Source organism: Plectropomus leopardus, chromosome 2 (assembly GCF_008729295.1).
Source record: "Plectropomus leopardus isolate mb chromosome 2, YSFRI_Pleo_2.0, whole genome shotgun sequence".
NCBI classification, from domain to species: Eukaryota; Metazoa; Chordata; class Actinopteri; order Perciformes; family Serranidae; genus Plectropomus; species Plectropomus leopardus.
Genome location: NC_056464.1, coordinates 5,860,281 through 5,879,839, shown reverse-complemented (window position 1 = coordinate 5,879,839; position 19,559 = coordinate 5,860,281). Strand labels below are relative to the sequence as shown.

The 19,559-nt window shown below is 40.4% G+C and overlaps 2 protein-coding genes across 2 annotated transcripts; one reads left to right on the top strand and one right to left on the bottom strand.

Annotated features, from left to right (window-relative positions):
• Positions 1-2,638: 2,638 nt before the first annotated feature.
• Positions 2,639-7,594, bottom strand: arl6ip5a (ADP-ribosylation factor-like 6 interacting protein 5a). The gene is made up of 3 exons (XM_042496690.1): positions 7,370-7,594; positions 3,559-3,776; positions 2,639-3,214 (listed from the first exon to the last, which is right to left on the bottom strand). The coding sequence occupies exons 1-3, from the start codon at positions 7,546-7,548 to the stop codon at positions 3,039-3,041; spliced, it is 573 nt and encodes a 190-aa protein (XP_042352624.1). The 5' UTR covers positions 7,549-7,594; the 3' UTR covers positions 2,639-3,038.
• A 129-nt stretch (positions 7,595-7,723) lies between these two features.
• trnt1 (tRNA nucleotidyl transferase, CCA-adding, 1) lies at positions 7,724-18,656 on the top strand. The gene is given in 9 exon segments (XM_042496879.1): positions 7,724-7,811; positions 7,999-8,088; positions 8,090-8,129; positions 11,699-11,892; positions 14,414-14,552; positions 14,705-14,831; positions 14,945-15,138; positions 16,278-16,531; positions 17,990-18,656. Coding segments are annotated over 8 exon segments (1,284 nt in total). The 5' UTR covers positions 7,724-7,811; the 3' UTR covers positions 18,236-18,656.
• The last annotated feature ends 903 nt before the right edge of the window (positions 18,657-19,559 follow it).

Genomic DNA, 19,559 nt, shown 5'->3' with positions numbered 1-19,559 from the left:
ACATAAGTTTACAGCAGACTGAAATGGTCTTGACGAGTCATTGTTAACGTGTCACATGATCAGCTGGTCCCAAGCAGCCAGATCTGCTGACTGACTGACAGGCTCTTTGAGTTATGAGGCTGGCTAACCAGCTTGGCCAGCCAAACCTCAAAGCCTCTCAGGCAAACCGAGGGGATAGAGGGGTCAACGCAAAGCCGGCGTGCCGTCAAAGCGTGCACTACCAGACAACATAGAGTGCACTTCATGACCCACCACGCCTTTGTGTTGTGGAGTCTAAACAGCAGGCACATGTTGCAAGTCCAACGCCTAAACAGGGAGGACTGTGCTGTTACTTAGCAGCTCAAGCAAAAACAGTACACGGTTCGTTTTTGTCACTCCTGTTGCCTCACTGAAGATTACCTCCAGAGGCCGTTATTTCAAAATGAAAAGTTAGTTAACCCTTTGAAACCTGGAGCTACATAATTTTTTTCTTCCCTCAGACACCTTCCACAAGTATTTAAACCTTTAAACCCTGAGCAAATGGGTGCGATATCATTCAAAAACATGGGGGGAATAAGGCAATGAGCACTTGGGAAAATAGTTTAGGGAAAAAAGAAAAAAGCAGGCAAAAAATGTTTTGGGGAAAAAAGAAAAATGCAAGGGTAAAAATATCTTGGGAAGAAAATAAAAGCAAGGAAAAAATGTCCAAGGAAAAAAAGTAAAAGCAAGAAAAAAAAAATATCTGTGGAAAAATGAAAAAAGAAAAACTAGGGAAAACCTATATTTATAATTATCATAATTACATTTTCAATATTTTGTTACGAATTCTTTGAATTTTAAGAACTTTTCCTATTCTTTTTTTAACTTAAAAAAATGTATTTATTTATTCATTCAAATTTCAGGTAATCTTTTACTTTTTACTTACTTTTTGCTAATTTTTGGGTCATTTATTCTTTAAATCAAGTTGATTCGCTCTGGTCTCAAAGGGTTAAGTGTTTAAAAAAAACAAAAAAACAAGAGAAGATAATTGTTGTTTTCCTCTCCTGGATTACACATCAGCACCAAAGACACACATCTGTTGGGTGTGCAGCAGCAGCACACGCATGGTGGTAGGATCCTTACCAGCAGCTGCGTCTGAACAAGGCCCTCCTCTGTGCCCTCGGAGACATGACTTTACTTGAGTTTATTGCCACCAGTGCTTGTGTTCACTCCTCCAAGTTGCACAATGTGGATAGAGATGAGACGCCGCGGGAGAGGACATAAATCAGTACTGTAGCAGGGCGGTGTGGGGGAAAGCGTTGTAGTTCAAGTCAAAGTTAAAGCAGAAAGCCACTAGAATACTGTTACACCTGAGTGCACAGAGGTCATTGGAAGTGTTCGTTTAAAAAAATGCCACGCATGCCTCCTGGATAAGTGATGCCGCCTGGAGTGGAGGGCTAACACTTTGTTTTCAAAGCAGCACTATAAAGTGATTCCTCTGCTGATCATTCTTATCTTTGCTTCCCTCAATCCTCACACGCTGCCACTTAAAACTAAATAACAGAGCATTGTGTTGGATTCTCCTTATCTGCAGTCAATTTCAAATGGAACCCAATCAAGAAAAAAAAAACAGCTGAAGTAGCTGACACAGCGACTGAGTTTGGAGAGTGACCGCAGATGAATCCACTCCGTCAGCGCTCCACGCTATAATCTACTGCAGCCCATTGATTAGCTTTGGGGTAAGTGGAGAGGAGAGTGAAGTTAGCCAATCCATCACCCAGGGGGCACCGTCAGGATTAAACAGTCCGAGGTGCAGGAGGAATACTGATGGCCGTGGGTTGGGACCTAACACTCCTTTGATGTCTCCCTTTTAAAAATTGACACAGTGATCAGTGTTTGGACTCACATGTATCTCAAAGTTCAAGACAAAATAGTGCTTTGATCTGCATGAGCATATGGTGGGTTAGCTTCAAACGCAAATTTAAGGTCTCTGGATTTAGACGGATTAGTGGCATCTAGTGGCACAGGCTGCAGGTTGATGAAAGTTCTCCCGGTTCAAATTCCTTCAGTGTTCAGGTTTTTTTGTACAGGGAGACAAATATCTGCAGAGGTCTCCTCCTCTCCAAAAGAAATAGACCAAGTGTTTTAAATCAGTAAAAACACTGAAAAAAAGTTTCACAGTATAAATCAAGTGTTTCTTTGAGGCTTTTTGGCATATTGGAGACAGGTCCTGAGCCAAGCACAGGCTGAAGTATGTTCAACTTTTTCAACTTAAGATTCAGATGTTCTGGGGGTTTTTACATGGAGCAAATTTATTTTTGAAGGTCTTTTCCTCTCCAAAATATAGGGATGCGGGGATTGAAACTGTATTAAAAAAATAAATAAATGAAGCAGTTTCACATGCCAGTGTTTCTCCGACGTTGGCTGGCTGAGCACCTGCTAATGTGTGCTCACGTTTGTTCTGATCAAGCCGTTCAGGAGGTTTTTACTGGGAGCTAATTAATTTGCAGTGGTCTCTTCCTCTCCAAAATAAAGGGACGTAGGGACTTACACTGGTAAAAAAAAAAATAAAAATGTTCATGTTGTTCATGTTCCATCTCTGACAATATATTCCATCAAATCCCACACACTGATTTTAGAGTAAACTTTTGGATTAAGAAAAACCCGACACAGTCCAGTCTTTGGTGAGTATTTTTTCTTCTTTGTTATAAATCAACACTTGCATTTGTTTTCACAATTTGATCTGAACGTAAACTTGCAGGAGCGACGGCTGTTTCTGAGATTCATTAAACACAGATTTCATACTGTCTGCAGCTGTGCTGCACAGCAACACTGACACATTGCATAGCAGAGATGTGAGGAGCTCTCATCGCTCTTTAAGAAAAGTGCCCTGACAAGTTCTGGGTGGAGTGACAGATACCCTGAGGTATTAATAAAAGCCCTTCAGATGACAAGCTGCCTTTCCAAAACACACACACGGTCGAATGCATTGTGTACGAGACAAACTTTAAGAGGTTTAGACGTGCACAAATAACCCAAGAATAAAAGAAGTCAGAAGAACACGTGTGCATGAAGTCCAATCACTCTTTCAGTTTTCCCTCCAGAAATGTCTGGATCTTTTGAAAGTTCTCCTCCTGCTGACCCAGAGCCTCCAGTAAAATGCCCATGGGTGACCTCTTGAGTCCAGCTCCTTCTATCTTGTTCTCCAGTTTGTTCTTCATGTTGCGCAGGCGAAAGGAGGCATGTGCAAATATCACTGAGAAGCAGATGGGAAAGCGACTGTTAGTGTTTTCAATGTTTGGCAAAAACAAAACTATAAACTGCTGTTCATGTCAGACTATAAGAACATCAGTCTCTGAGTATCTCAGAGTTCAATCCAAAACATGTTTTATTGATTTTGAACAAAGTGCGTTGCCTGAGGTTCATTTCATACTTCAAATGCACTGATCACAATACTTACTAGATATCTACTATGTCATAAACTTTATTTAATCAGCTAATAGATTTATATTAGTCCATTTACTTTTGCCAAAAATAAAGCCTATTAAAATATGATAAAAATTCTCTTTATTGTGAAGAACATTATCATCTTGAACTTACAAGCCAGAGGTAAAGTGATTGCAGACATAAACACCATGACGCTCCCCAGCATCGAAATTAACAAGTAGCTGGCCACCATGACCGCCATCACAAACGCCGTGGGATTCTGCCTCTTAAAGTTGTTGATCACAGCTCTGTTCTCTCCGGCCCACACTGAACCCAGGAAGACGGCCGACACTACGGCCATGGCGGTGAACATCCCCAGAGGGTTCAGGAACCTGCAGGGCAGCAACACAACACACATGACAGCAGACGGGTCAGTGCAAAACTGCTCTCACACAACTGGAGCAGTGTGTGTGTGTGTGTGTGTGTGTGTGTGTGTGTGTGTGTGTGTGTGGTCGTGTGGTCACTGGCTCCACCAAGTGGTTACATGTTGTTAATACAACAACAACAAGACACACATATCATAAAGTACAAGTGGGACAGGACCACAGATGAATGTATGAGTATTTTTCTTAGCAAAAATACTAGGATTTGCTGCTTTGCTTTATCATGTGATAGTAAAGTTAAAATCTTTGGGTTTTGAGCTGATCTTAGGATAAATGAATAATTAAAAGGTGCCCCTCGGGTATGGAAAATTTATAATTTGATTTTTTTTTTTTTTTTCCACTTTCTAACACTTTCATTGGCAAGTTTAACTGATTCATGAAGAAAATAATTGTCAGGTGCAGTGAAAGTCAAACTTAAAAATTAACCATGCTTAGTCAAAAAGTTTGCATTTTTGCCTCTGCAGCACCTGCTCCTCTCATCTATTGATCTGATCAGATTTGCTCTGACCAGATTGACAGATCAATTAGCGACCCGATTTACACTACTGCTGAGGGAAAAATAAAGAACTCAAGATGAGTTCCGCCTGTGCTACGTTCAAGGACCCGTAAAAATGTAATGTGGGAAACACTGCAGTCATTTACATCACAGTAAGTTTATATATATATATATATATATAATATATATATATATATATATATATATATATATATATATATATATATATATATATATGTGCTACATTTTACTGGAACTGTATTCAGATGATTTCATGTGACACATAATTAGACTGAACTGGATTGACAGGCATGACTCTGGTGATGTCATCACCAAGTTCATGACCTCAGCTAGTGTGGCCTGTCTCATTAATTAACACTCCTTTTCCACCGACATTGAACGGTCCCATTCACGCACCTAATTTTGAAATGTTCAGAGCACTGTGACTAGAGCTGAAACGATTACTCGAGTAAATCGAATGATCCGATTATTAAAAATAATCAACCTTGGTTTAATCTAGGGGATCATAAAGCATACGTATTTAACTGATGGTTATTTCTGTTGCAAAACATACTTCTGCTTTGGATACGTTATTGTAATGTGAGCTGGGGGAGAGGCGCGGGGGCATATTGCAAAAGTAATCTCAGAAGCTAGAAAACGTTTTTGGAGTATGCACCAGGCGAGCAGCTCCATTTGAATGAATAGGTGCCGTCTGCAGTATCATGTTATTATTATCATCTTTGATACATTCCCACTGGATTTGAGGACATCAGGGTTTACAAGATATATGTTGATGCTTTTAAATGCACTCAGGCAAATTATTTAAATTCAATCTAAAAACAAACAACAAAAAAACTCACAGTGTGTGAATCAATTTCTCTTCATCATGAATAAAAAAATGATAATCGGGTAACCCGGCATCCCGCTAACTGAGTATCACTGTCCTACACCTGCTTTCTCTGCCTCTATTTTTATGACTTTACAACAGGTGACAAACCTGATATGTCCCCACATGTGACTTCATATTGATTACTGTGTCAAAAGCTGTCATCTGCACGAACACACGCACAAACACAGTGAATGTGCCGACACAGCAAAAAGAGCTTCTTCATGAAGAAACACTCTAAAACTGCTATGGACAATCTTCAGGTGAGATTGCACTGCAGTTGTGTAAAATGCTCTGATGCCTTTGTGTTCTAATTCAGTGATGAAGCGCTATATAAGGAGACCCTCAACATGTTTGATAGTCCAGATGAGGTCAATGCAAAAGCATGTGGCCGAGCTGTTTACAAACTGGCAAACAATGACATAAGCATTTACGAAACAAGTAAACTGAATATGCCAAAGTCCAGCCTTGCTGGTGTAGTTTTATGATTGACGAGTCAGGACTGACTCAATAGTGGGTGATCTACCTCCTCAGAGGTACAGGGTCAGCTGATCGAGCTGCTGTTCAACAGCTGACTAAGCAAAGGGCTTATGAGACATTCATAACCATAGCAACAATATGTCATCACACCGGTCAGTAGACAGACCATGACTGGGCACTACTATTTTTAGCAAGCTGGGCTTTAGATGGAACAAAGTGCCAACTGAAGCCAAGATACTCCCTAGATGAGAGATTTAACCCCTTGTTCCCTGATCTGATTGAATCAAACTTTAACTTAACTCGTATCGACCTCATCAGATAACAGACTGGTTCTTCTGCAGTAATCTATATCAGTGCTGTATTTCAGACCTGTGGAAATCTTGATTTTGGTATTACGATAATCCAGAAAATTAATTAATTTTGTTATTTTAAATGCTTAGATTTTTCATTCCCAAACAGAATTTCTCTAAGTCGACTCCTAAGTGTGTATTTTCCTGCTGGAACTGAAAGCTCTTCTGGGGTCACTCAGCTTAATCAAAAACAATAAAAGTGTCAAGCTTTTGGAAAATTATGCCTCTTTCTTCCCCAAAACGTCTGACTAAATGTGATGTGTAAGTGTATGTTTGTACATCTGTTTATTTGTTTATTTTTCTCCTTACATGTTTTCTTTGGTTTCTTGCTTTTTATTTATCTATTTACCTATTTTTTTTAACATCTGTTTATTCGTTGGTATCATTTTTATCATTTGAATATGCATTTTTCCTTCAATTCAGATATATTGTTTTTTGTTTGTTGGTTTGTTTTGCTTAACTTTGCTGTAAGTTTTACCTGATATTTTGTATATGTTTAGTTTGTCAATTTAAAAAAAATGTTGATTTTGGTACGCGTACTGTATGAGTCAGGGCTCAGCACTGATTGCAGACCTCTTTTTGTCTTTCTTCATTTCAGTCTACTCTCCCACATGTACATCTTATTTTTTTACGTTATTTTTTAAACCATTTTCAGCTTTTCAGTTTGCAATTTATTATGAAGACGGTTTTCAATCAAAGTCAAAATATACAGTATATTAAAAGACATAAATAACCAAAGAGAGGGGGAAGAAGAGAAAAGTTAAATAGATGCAGGCAAATTACAGAAATAACGACTACTAGATTACTGTTATTATAATGACGGCAGTATATCCACATTTATGAAGCATATCTTCCATATTTCTTATTTTATGAGTCGCCTTTTCCATGAATTTTAGAAACATGCTTGCACACATGTACATCTTAGGGGCCTCTCATATCATCATATTTGCGTTTTATCACTTGTATATTAATAATTAATGAAAAAGGCGAGTTATATTCTTGCAGGAGGGGTACAAAGTGGATAAAAGTTGTTGACTTTGGTTTCGATGATGAGTAAGAAGACAGTTCACACTAACTGTACCTAAGTGCATCACATGACAGCTGGCACAGTATCTCTCCATTCATCCTCTTCACAAATGCAAAGTCTACATCCTGTTTGTGCCCCTATTTTTAATCCGCTACAGCAGGCTTTATCCAACTCACAGGGCATTGGAAACGAAAATACTACAGCAGAAAAGGCGACGAACAACCTGAAAAGTGAAGAAAATAAAGCTCGGATCTACCACACAAACACTGCTGTATTGATATCATATGTTAGCATCTAACTTACCCGACAACCAGGAAAACGGCGATGGCCAAAGCTAAATAATTGGTTTGATAGTAAAGCAAGTTGCTGACAACTCTGTTGTTCCATTTGGCCAAATCTTTAAAGTCTGGTTTAGCGAATCTCTCCGAGCCGGGGTAAAAGTCGTCCCATGGTCTGAGCGGCGTCAGCTCCACTTTAGCCATTTGCCTCCTGCTCCGTTTACTAATCTGACAGCACCACCTCAGCAGCCGGAAAGTCAACAAGCTGTAAACTACAATCTCGCGAGAAGCCATTGGCAGCGCGTGCTCTGCTTAAATCCCGCCTCGCGAGCCTGATGAAACCTCACGCTATTGGACAGCAACCGCACGTTTATCCAAAGGCTTCCTGCTAAGCTTCACAGCTAACGAGAGTGTCAGGAATTTGTAACTGCGTTGCTTGGACATAAAGTGTTCTATTTGAGTCGCAGGTCAGTTCTGTTTTTATATTGGGTGAGTTTATATTGAAATGTCGATGGTGTTCGCGTGCTTACAATGTGTGGACAGTGTGCCAAGGCGCACGCGAGCAGCTGAAGCTCGTAAGCATGGATTCAATGACATGTAGCTAGCAATGATAAAAGGAACAGCCACCTGACGACGTTTTTGTTGTTTGTACAGATGTGGAGCAGAATATTGAGTCCTCGTATTATTGGGAGAACAGGTTTCTATTGGAGGGGTCTCTTCACTATGCAGCTGAAAACCAGTGAGTTTCCAGTCTCTGTTCACTGATGGGCTGAGTGGACTAGCAGGTGAGATGCAGACACAGCTGACAGTAGTCGGCACTTAGCTTGACATTACATCGCTGCTCTGTTAGATTTATTGCCTGGAAACATGGCAGTAAATGTAGTAATTGTTTTACAAATGACGGAGCTTCGAGAGAAGAACTATGGACATTTGAGAGAAAGCAGGAAAGGTCATAGATAGACTTAGACTTAGACACGTTTATTTATCCCACTTGTGGGAAATTAACTTGTCACAGCAGCCGTGTGTACAGAAAAAAATAAAATAAAAATATCAATATATACAAAATATAAAATATAAAATATACAAGAGTGCAAAAATAGGCATGTATCAAGAAGAAAAAAAAATGTACAGGTTGTAAATACAAAAGTCAGAGAAGACATGTGCAGAGATGCAGCTTTTGATTGTAGTGAGTCCAGGTTATTGTTGGCTCAGGCTGGTGTTGTATAGCCTGATGGCCGATGGAAGGAAGGACCTGCGGTAGCGCTCCTTCCTGCAGCGTGGGTACCGCAGTCTGCTGCTGAAGGAGCTGCTCAGGTCTCCCACAGTCTCATGAAGGGGGTGAGAGGGGTTGTCCATGATGGATGTCAGCTTGGCCAACATCCTCCTCTCACCCACCTCCTCGATGGAGTCCAGGGGACAGTCCAAGACTGAGCCGGCCCTCCTGACCAGCTTGTTCAGCCTCTTCCTGTCCCGCTCTGTGCTTCCACTGCCCCAGCAGACCACAGCATAGGAGATGGCTGATGCCACCACCGAGTCATAAAATGTCCTTAACAGAGTCCTGCTCACACCGAAGGACCTCAGTCTCCTCAACAGGTGGAGACGACTCTGGCCCTTCCTGTACAGGACATCTGTATTGTGTGCCCAGTCCAGTTTGTTGTTGAGGTGAACACCCAGGTACCTGTACTTCTCCACGATCTCAATGTCCAGGCCCTGGATGTTCACCGGTGCAGGCTGAGGTGGTTTCCTCCTGAAGTCAATCACCACCTCCTTTGTCTTGCTGGCGTTGATGCTCAGGTGGTTCCGTTCGCACCAGCAGACAAAGGAGGTGATGACCTCCCTGTACTCCAGCTCGTCCCCCTCTGACACACATCCAACGATGGCTGTGTCATCGGAGAACTTCTGGATGTGGCAGCTGTCAGTGTTGTGGGTGAAGTCTGATGTGTACAGAGTAAACAGGAACGGGGGGAGAGCACTGTACCCTGTGGAGCCCCCGTGCTGCAGACTACCACATTCGACAAACAGTCGCTGAGCCTCACATACTGCGGTCTGTTGGTGAGGTAGTCGATGGTCCATGCAGCCAGGTGACGGTCGACCCCGGCTCCCTCCAGCTTTCCCCTGAGCAGGGCAGGCTGGATGGTGTTGAAAGCACTGGAGAAGTCAAAGAACATGACTCTCACAGTGCTCCCGGGGCCCCTCCAGGTGCGAAAGTGACCGGTGCAGCAGGTAGATGATGGCGTCGTCCCACACCGATGCCCGGCCTGTACGCGAACTGCAGGGGGTCCCTCGCGCTGCTCACCAGGTGCTGGAGGTGGGTGAGAACAATCCTCTCCATGGTCTTCATCAGGTGAGAGGTTAAAGCCACTGGCCTGAAGTGGTTCTCCCTGGGGTGCGAGGTCTTTGGAACAGGGACCACACAGGAGGTTTTCCAGAGGAGTGGCACCTTCTCCAGACTGAGGCTCAGGTTAAAGATATGCAGAATAATTCCACAGAGCTGATCTGCACAGTCTTTAAGCAGTCTGGAGTTGATGCCATCAGGGCCAGTGGCTTTCCTTGACTTTGTCCTCCTGAGCTCCCTCCTCACCTGGTCAGCAGTAATGGAGAGGCGGGGGGTGGAGCTGTGGTGTGGCTCCTGCTGAGTGTGGACGGGGGTGGAGTGTGTGGATCTGTCTGGTAGGGGGTGAAGGGGGGTGACATGGTGTGGGGGGGGGGCTGTTGGTGTCTGAGGTGACACGGGGGGAGGGGGGTGGCGGAGGTGTGAATGCCCAGACAGGTCAGGGCTTTGGTGGGTGGGGGAGGGTGAGGTGGTGGAGTCAAATCTGTTGAAAAACATGATCTGGTCTATGACAACTTACTTCTATGATAGATAAACATATGATATTGATTATTCAGGGCCAATACCTATACTGATTATTACTAAGTAATGAGACCGCTAACTGATATTTGGAAGCGATATGCATTTACAATAAAATCTTTGTCAATATTTAGAATCTGAAATAAAACAAACGCCCGCACAAGACTCTGCTTAAATGTCTTAAGCAAATACTTAATCAAAACTCAAACGTTCAACATCAAATACAGCAAGTTCCCAGCAATTTTTTTAAAAATTAAGTCACGTAAAAATTTACATTAAAAAAAGAAGAAATAAAAATAGCTTATTGAGATTTACAGATCAAATGTTCCTCCCATGGTGACACTTTCTTCACACATTTTACTTAATTTTATCAACAACCAATAAAGTAAATCACAGGTACAGAGTTGGCAAAATGCCAAATATTGACCCCCAATAATCGGCCAGGCTGATAATCTGTCGACCCCTATTTGATGAGTTTTAACACTACACAATTTGGGCAAGACCGACTCATTTTCTAGGCAGATATTGCCTCAGTGCAGGTACTGTACCAGTGTAAATGCTGCTTTTAACAGTTATAGCACAAAAATGTTGCTTTGCAAAATGCTTTGCACTTTTAAAAGCAAAAACATTGAAAGAAGTTGAGTACAAGCATAAATGTCCTTAAAGGCCATAAAGTTCTGACATTTGAATACTGTAGCAGAAAGTATGAAGAACTAGTAGGTGATCGAAAAATGTACATCAGTATAATTACTTTGTGAACTATTTAAAGCTTAAATGAAGTTTACAGATAAAAGTATGTAAAGAGTAAAACTTCAAAGTGGAGAAGACTGAAAATCTGAAAGATTTTTTTTAGTTAGGTGAAAGTATTTAGAAATTTGTAAAAGCTTTAAATTTTAGAATAATGCCCTCTGGGGGCCAGCCCTAAAAAGATGAATGTTCTGTAATTAATCAGTTGTCCTTATTTTTTAAGTGAAATATCAACTGGCGGAGTAAAAAAACAAACACTTGTTGGCTACCTGGCAAAGTGAAAACTGCAGAAAGAATAGAAAAAAGGGTAAAAAAGAGGTGTTGTTGTATTGGTTCGTGACAATGAATTTCATTATCTTGTTAAGTTTCTTCTGTGGCTCTGTCCCTCAAGGCATGACTCACTCATACAGCAAGGTTGTTTGTGCCTCACAAAAACTTCCTTAACAAGTTAGCCTACATGCTGTAAAGAGTTTGCTTTTGTTTCTTTCCTGTGGGTTTGAGAAGCTATTCTGCATGAGCTGGGATAGGGCGGCGACGTACGGGAACCTGCTGTCAGGGAAGCTTGCCTGAGGATGTGGACTTTGCCACCACAGCCACTCAGAGGAGATGAAGGCACATGTTCATAAAAAGCCGGCATCAGATGATAATTCAACAAGGTGAGTAAGCTAAGGGTCCTTACATGCCATGAGTAAGAGCCTGTCTGAAGCGTAATAACAAGTTAGCCACCTGCTGTAAGTTTGCTTTTGTTCTTTCCAGTGGTGTTTGAGAAGCATCAGCATGAGCTGAGGATAGCCGGCGGCGCCGTACGGGACCTGCTGTCAGGGAAGCGGCCTGAGGATGTGGACTTTGCCACCACAGCCACTCCAGAGGAGATGAAGGACATGTTCCAAAAAGCCGGCATCAGGATGATAAACAACAAAGGAGAGAAGCACGGGACCATTACAGCAAGAGTAAGAGCCTGTCTGAAGCGTAAAGATGTAGCTGCATCCTGCTTTCACTGTTTTTTAAATCTCTGTTTTGGAAGATTTAAAGACTACTTAAACTATCTGCAGCTAGTTCAGTTTACGACATCTATTGCACGACTGTCTGTCCTTAAAGAGGGATCCCTCCTCAGTTGCTCTTCCTGAGGTTTTTTACCATTTTTTTCCCCCGTTACATGTTTTTTTTGGGGAGTTTTCCTTAGTCGATGTGAGGGTCTTAGAGCAGAGGTATGTCGATTACTGTAAAGGCCTCTGAGGAAAACTGTGATTTGTTATAATGGGCTTTATAAATAAAGTTAAATCGACTTGACTAATGCAGAAGAAAAGCTAAGCTAATTGGGAAAGGAGTGGTTCATATTCTTTTTTGAAAAATGCCCATTCAATTTTAATTTTCAAAGCTTAAAATGAAAGGCAATGGAAAAATTAGAGCTGTCAAACAGGTGTTTTTTTTTTTATCACGATCAATCGCAAATTTTCAGTAATTAATGGGATGAATAGCTTTTTTTAATCTCATGTTTTTAATTGAATTATTTTGCATTTCAGAACAGTTTTGAAGTCTAGATTGACTGGGTAAAGCATTTTCTTACGAGATTGTCTTGATTAGGAATCAAATGACAACAAAAAACTGCCTGAGACTCGCATAAAGTCGACATGTCTGTAAAATCACTGGATTCTGAAGATCTTCCAGTTTCAGATGATACTGCTATCATCACTGTAGCTTTAAAACCCGGCCCAGTAGACAGAAATCTTTGATTAACGCGATTTAAAAAAACATGTTGTGTACTGACCTTAATCACATCGTGATTAATGCATTAATCTTGACAGCCTTAGCAAAAAAATAAATATATATGACGTTATTGGACAGAATAAAATGGTCTCGGATATTGATCATCAATTAATGAATATTACTTTATATGTGATTGCACATGCGATCAAGTTATCTACATATCAGTTACATAAGTTTGTTTATGTAACTGTACTTATGTAAATGTTTGCATGTGGCAACCAAAAAAGCTTCATATTCCCATGATGACAGCTAATTACAGTTCTGCTTTCAGAGACACTGAGTCATCATGAATCATGCATAATCAATCATTTGAAGAGCAGAACATAACATAACCACAGACAGGCTGCAGAATGACGGATCAGGAGGGTTTCCTTCTGTCTCCTGCAAATCAGTTTTAGAGTCTAACCTGTGATATTTCCCTCCCATTGCTTTGCACTGAATGTTCATTTTTTTGTTTTTTGTTTAAATACGGAACAAAAAGTGTCCTATATCAGTTCAATACAGAACATGTATTGTAGTTTTCCGATTACAGGATTATTGTTTTATGGGGGGACAGTTGGTAACGCTAACGTGACCACAAATTTAAAAACAATGCAGCAAAGACGAATTCCATCATAGGAGGCTTTCAGTACGACTCCATGCTGTTCTTCCTTCCACATGTGATCATCTCATCGACCATATAAGTGGACCTTACTTACTGATTTAAAGATGTTAATGGGTCAGCCATCCTGATGAACTGTGGGGAACACTCTCATAAGAGCAGCACAGTTAAGAAGCTCTACTCCTGATCGATTGTTTAGCCCTTTGAAACCTGTAGCGACATCACCTTCCTTGTGCTGCTTTCAGGTGCCTTTCACAAGTATTTAAACCTTTGAACCCGGCGCAAATTGGTGCGATTTCTTTCAAAAAAATATGGGGGAAAAAAGGCAATGAGCAACTTGGTAAGAAATGTTCCACAAATTTCAAGAACTTAGTAGATACAAAAAAAAAGATTTTTTTACAGGGTTCTCACAGTCATAGAAAACCAGGAAAACTCATGTTATTTCACAATCACATTTTCCAGGCCTGTAAAAGTCATGGGATTAGTAAAAAATTATGGAAAGTTTTGAAAATGCCATGATTTGAATTTTTGTTGTTTAAATGAAATTATTAGAGAAATGTTCTATAGTTAAAGAAATGATGATTGCATAATTCTGAAACATAATTTTACATATGTAATATAAAAATTAATTACCAGGTGTAGGTTAACAAAACAAAAAAATTATAGTTTTTTTATATATATTTTAAATTTTTTTGTGTTGTTAAACTACTACTGGTAATTTAATTGTACTTTTTACATATTTCTTGCTAATATTTGGGTAATTTAATTGTCATTGACTTCTTCCTGTGTTTTTGAAAGAAATCAAGCCAATTTTCTCAGGTTTTAAAGGGTTAATCCTGGAATATATAAATAACGGGTCTAATGAGCCATAGTTTCCACAAGGTTGTGTCAATATACAAATCCTACAATGTTAAATGGCATAAGGTAGCTTTGTCATGTACATATTGTGACACAACTATCTCGGAGTGAGTTTCGGTAGAGAGGGACATTGTCTGAGTCAGCATATATGTGGGCATGTCAGTGGAGTTTTCTCACAGCAGTCTCTCTCAGTGCAGTCTTAGTTGCGTGTCTGTTCATTGTCTTTTATTGTTCATCTTTCACAGCTACACGATCAGAACTTCGAGGTGACCACTTTGCGAGTGGATGTTCAGACGGATGGCCGTCACGCAGAGGTGGAGTTCACCACCGACTGGCAGAAAGACGCTGAGCGGAGAGACCTCACCATCAATTCCATGTTTTTAGGTACTGCTGAGTGAAATAGCATGTGTTATCAGTTCAGGTGCATTCATGGGCCCTTCTGACTCATTCTGTTACGTTTGTTACTTATTCTGTTATGTTTCTTACACCTGTGTCACAATTCTGTCATATGTTTTGTTTGACGTCCCCTCTCGCAGGGCTTGATGGCACACTATATGACTACTTCAAAGGATATGAAGACCTGCAGAACCGCAAAGTTCGGTTTGTTGGCAGCCCTGAACAAAGAATCCAAGAGGACTACTTGAGAATACTGCGTTATTTCAGGTGCGCTGCTTTATTTCACTTTAAACCTAGGATGAATAGAAACTGGAAGACAAAAGTTTATATTTGTTTGACGTGAAATCGCTTTGACCTCAACTGTCTCATTTCCCTCCAAGGTTCTACGGCCGAGTGGCCTTCGAGCCTGATGATCACGAGCCCGAGACGCTGGCAGCTATTAGGGAGAATGGACGTGGACTTGCAGGGATATCAGGAGAGCGGATTTGGCAGGAACTTAAGAAGATGGTGGTTGGTAACCATGCTGGTCATCTGCTGGAGCTCATGCAAAGTCTGGAACTGGCCCAGTACATAGGTGAGAGGGGAGACGGGTAGGAAATGAAATACATCTAAAGTGCTTATTTCTGGTACCGAGGGGTCAGCCAGGGACATTGTAATCATGTAGTTAGCCTCTTAAAGGGATAGCTCAGATTTCATGAAGTGGGGCTGTATGAGGTAATCATCCATAGTTGTTTTACATACAGTAGATATCAGTTAGCACACCTCCAGTTTGGAGAAGCAGGCAAGTGAGCTGACTCAGAAGATAAGCAACGTAGTGCTGTGGATGGGGGCAGCAAAATGCAATTTAAAGCCCCTGGGAACCCAAATCACTAAATACTTCCCTAATAGTTCCCCATCTATGATCTCATCAAAGCAACCAGACTCTATTGAGAAAAACACTCACACCAGGAAAAGTTGCACTGAAATACATTTTTAATGAGGTGAATACAGTTTTGACATTACTCCCCATTAAGTAGAGAACCTTTTTAATTTTGGAATACAAAACAGGAGCCTGTAGACCATGGGCTTACATAAGCAATAAGACTAAGAGCAGGGGGAAATGGGAATATGCATAATGTGTTTACTAGACTATAAAAACTATATAATATCATGTGTGGTAATGGATGCATGTTAATGGGACTCTCACCTGCCTAAAATTGGAGTTATGTATATGTTGCATTTTGCCCATAAAAACAGTTTGGGAAAAATCATTTTGTTGTAGTGGTCTGAGAGAACAGGTCCCCTGCTATTCAGTCATTGTTTGCATCAAGTATAGGCATCAGACGCTCACAGGGATTAGTGGTGTCGAAGCTCAGCAATTCTCTAGCAATTCAATTCAAACAACTTTATTTATCCCGAAAGGCCATTTATTTTCAAGAGTCTACAGACCATACAAACATTTACAGTGAACAGCAGACAGGAGTAAGGAGTATGTCAGAGACAATAAATAAATAAATCAATATGTTTACTGGCACGCTGGCGCCCTTTTAGTGTCAACACACGAGGGCCAATGATTCAGTGACTTCTGATTATTGAATTGTCATCGAGTTATTAATTAATAGATACCGTCCACCTTGATACTTTAGGCATAATATTTACACTAAAATGTAGTATGCTGTTTATATTCTGCGGTTGTTCAAAATCCACTCTGCTCCCGTCCCTGCTCCTCCTCAGGTTTACCTCCAGATGGCAACGTTGAGGAGATGAAGCGAGTGTGGCACAACGCCAAAGACCTCTCTCCCAAACCCATGACCATCCTGGTGGCTCTGTTCAGCCGCCCGGAGGAGGTGGAGAGGATGGAGCTCCGGCTGAAGGTGTCCAGGGAGGAGAAGACCCTGGCTCTGTTCCTGATCAAACACAGACAGAAGCTGCGCAGGAACAAAGATGAGCCAGATGGCCTCAAACCCTTCACGGAATTTATCATCGATGTAAGTTTCAGCTTCTCCCAGTTAGTCTGTAGAGACTACCAAAAGTGGCAAATTTTCATCTATTTTTAAATAACAAAAAGGACTGGAGAGATTTATAGTTGGGACACATTGTGAAGGTTAACGACAGGCAGGCTTATTTATCAGCATGTTGTCATGTTGTGTTTATTTAAATGCCAAAACTTCACTGGTTCAAATGTGAAATTGCATTTTTATAGTCTGCTAACTGACTATATATGTTCGAGTTTTTGACTGTTGATCAGTTAAAACAAGCAATTTGAAGCCATCACTCGGGGCTGTGGGACGATGTAATCAGCATTTCCTCAAAGGGCAAACATTATTAAGTCAGATAATCAGCAAATAAACCAACCATAAAAATAATTGTAGCCTCAGCCCTACTTTACATGCAGGAATCATCCCTTTTACTCCCTGCTTAGATCTTGTTGGACGGTGGTCTGCCTCCATCCATCACCCACATCTAAATGCAACATGTTCCCTTCCATACTAATACAGCCTGCTGAAAGGTATTCTGAAGACCTATTTGCACAGAACTCATATTACCTGGAGATCTCTGGTACTTTGTAATAAGTGCAGAGGTCATCTCATCTGTGATCTTAACCCTTAAGGCCTGCTTTAATATTACACACACTCGTATTGCTCTGTGCACAAAATCGCTTTTCAAAATCAGGTTATAAAAAAAATTATGCATTAATATGATTTTCTACTTTCATCGAGTGTACTTTTTTAAACCAACATCAGTTCTATTCATAAACATCAAATATTAATTAAATGCAGCTAAGCTTAGCTCACCTTTTCGCTCATTTAATTAATTTTGTCAAAATACTTTAAAACATCACTCTTATGCCTGGTCGCCAGTCTGTCTGCATTGTCAAATGATGTCTGACTGGAAACGTGGTCTGTTTGCAGCTGTGCAAAACTTTCATTTTTGTTGTATAGATTCTTGCACTTCTTCATAGATAGCAATAACATCACTGCTTCCTATCCCAAAAATAACTCTTAATTTATATCACAGTCAATCTATGTTTATATTTATTAGATGCTAAAAAGCAAAAAAAAAGAAAAAAAAGTGATTACTTTATATGTTCAACAAATATTGCCATTTAAATAGAGTTCTCAAGTTCTCATGCCCATATCTTGTTATTCTCTGTGCTCTTCTTACTGGTTTGAAGTGGTCCCGGCTCAGTGGGAAAAAAATGTGATGCCAGAAATTTCTGTGATCCAATCAGGCTTTAGGAATATTTTAATCAAAGTGTGATGACAGTATTGTGATTGCCCTCTGGTGTTGTCAGCAGCTGTCGATCACAGTCCTGATGATGCAGATCAGTGTTTAAATGCTAAACTCTGGATAAATATCATATAACTGTACCCTTGTTATTGTTATTCATTTACTCATGATCGTTTTTAGGCACTGTTATTCACAGACACACTGTGTCTTTTCAGAATCGGGACCTGGATACTCAGAGTAAAGTGTGTGAGCTTCTCAAGTATCAGGGCGAGGACAAGCTGCTGGCAGAGCTCAGCAGGTGGTCCATCCCTCGCTGCCCTGTCAGTGGTCACGACCTGAGGAGAATGGGCATCACATCAGGCAAGGAAATCGGCGCCACCTTACAGAAGCTCCGCAACATCTGGAAGAAAAGCGGTTATAAGATGGACAAAGACGAACTCCTCAGTTTCGTCAAGTCTTAAATAACGTGGGGTGTTTTGCATCAGACTGTGATGATGTGGACACTCAGTACTGTGGTTGTGCTTCTCGCAGGTATTGATTAAGCAGACTGCTGCATATTGTTGAGAAAAGACAGGAACTGGTGACTGTTAATTCATTCTAAAAGGGCCACTTTAGTTCTTGTGGATCACTACGTAAAGAGATCGCACACAGTGTACTCTGAACATCACAGCTGCCAACAGATGCTGCAGTGTCTACTCGACGATGATGGCTGATTTCACTGTGAGCTATTTACACAGCTCTATGCAAAGTCGTTGGATAAACAGCTGTTATACCGATGCTCAGTTACTTTAGAAAATGGCTATTTTCAAGTTTAACTCTTTGAAATTTGGAGTGACATCACTTTACTTGTGCAGCTGTCAGACAGTATTTAAACCTTGGAACTCTGAGCAAATTGGTGTGATTTCTGTCATAAACATGAGGAAAAAAAGCTAATGAGCAACTTGGTAATAGATGTTCCACATATTGCAAGAAATTAGTGGTTTGGAAATTTATTTTTAAAAAACTATGGAAAAAATATCCTGGGAAAAAGAAAAAAAGCTAGGGAAAAACTATATGTATAATAATTAATTATATATTTAAAAGTGTGTAAAAAATGTTGTTTTTCAAGCACTTCCAGGTCATTTCCTTGTTTTTTCTTTTATCATTATTTTTTTTAACTACTTTTGATGTAATTTTCTTGTACCTTTTACTAATTCCTTTCTTTGTTGGCCTTCTGCTCATGGTTTTGAAAGAAATCAAGCCAAATTGCTCAGGTTTCAGAGCGTTATTATTCAGCCATAACTAGATGCTTATTATCGTGTATCTGCCTGTTAGTAGTATATTGGCTATTTATTGGTAATTATAAAGCACTTAGTAATTATGTTTTCAAAACGTTTTTTTCCAGGTCATTTACTTTTTTCTTTTGGGGGAATTTAAAAAAAAAATTCAAGTCATTTTCTGCCAATTTCTTGCTATTTGTTTATCCCCTTTCATTGGCCAACCAGGTCAACTTGCTCACGTTTCAAAGGGTTAAATCCACATGTAAAAGCAAACATTTGGTTTTGATTGTCTTCTCCTCAGTTTAATTGCAGTTGTGCAAAATGTCGTTTTCTGTAAAGAAAAAAATGCCCTATAAAAAGGTTCTACTTTTTATTGGAAAGGATGACGTGGTTATTATTTAGTTTAACTGCATGCCCTGCAGAATGCAAAGCTATATGTTTAAATGTGCTCCATGTGTGTTTGGTGCTGTGAGAAATGTTTTCTGAGCGGAGGAGAGCTTGCTCCTCCTCCTGCAGAGATGAGGAG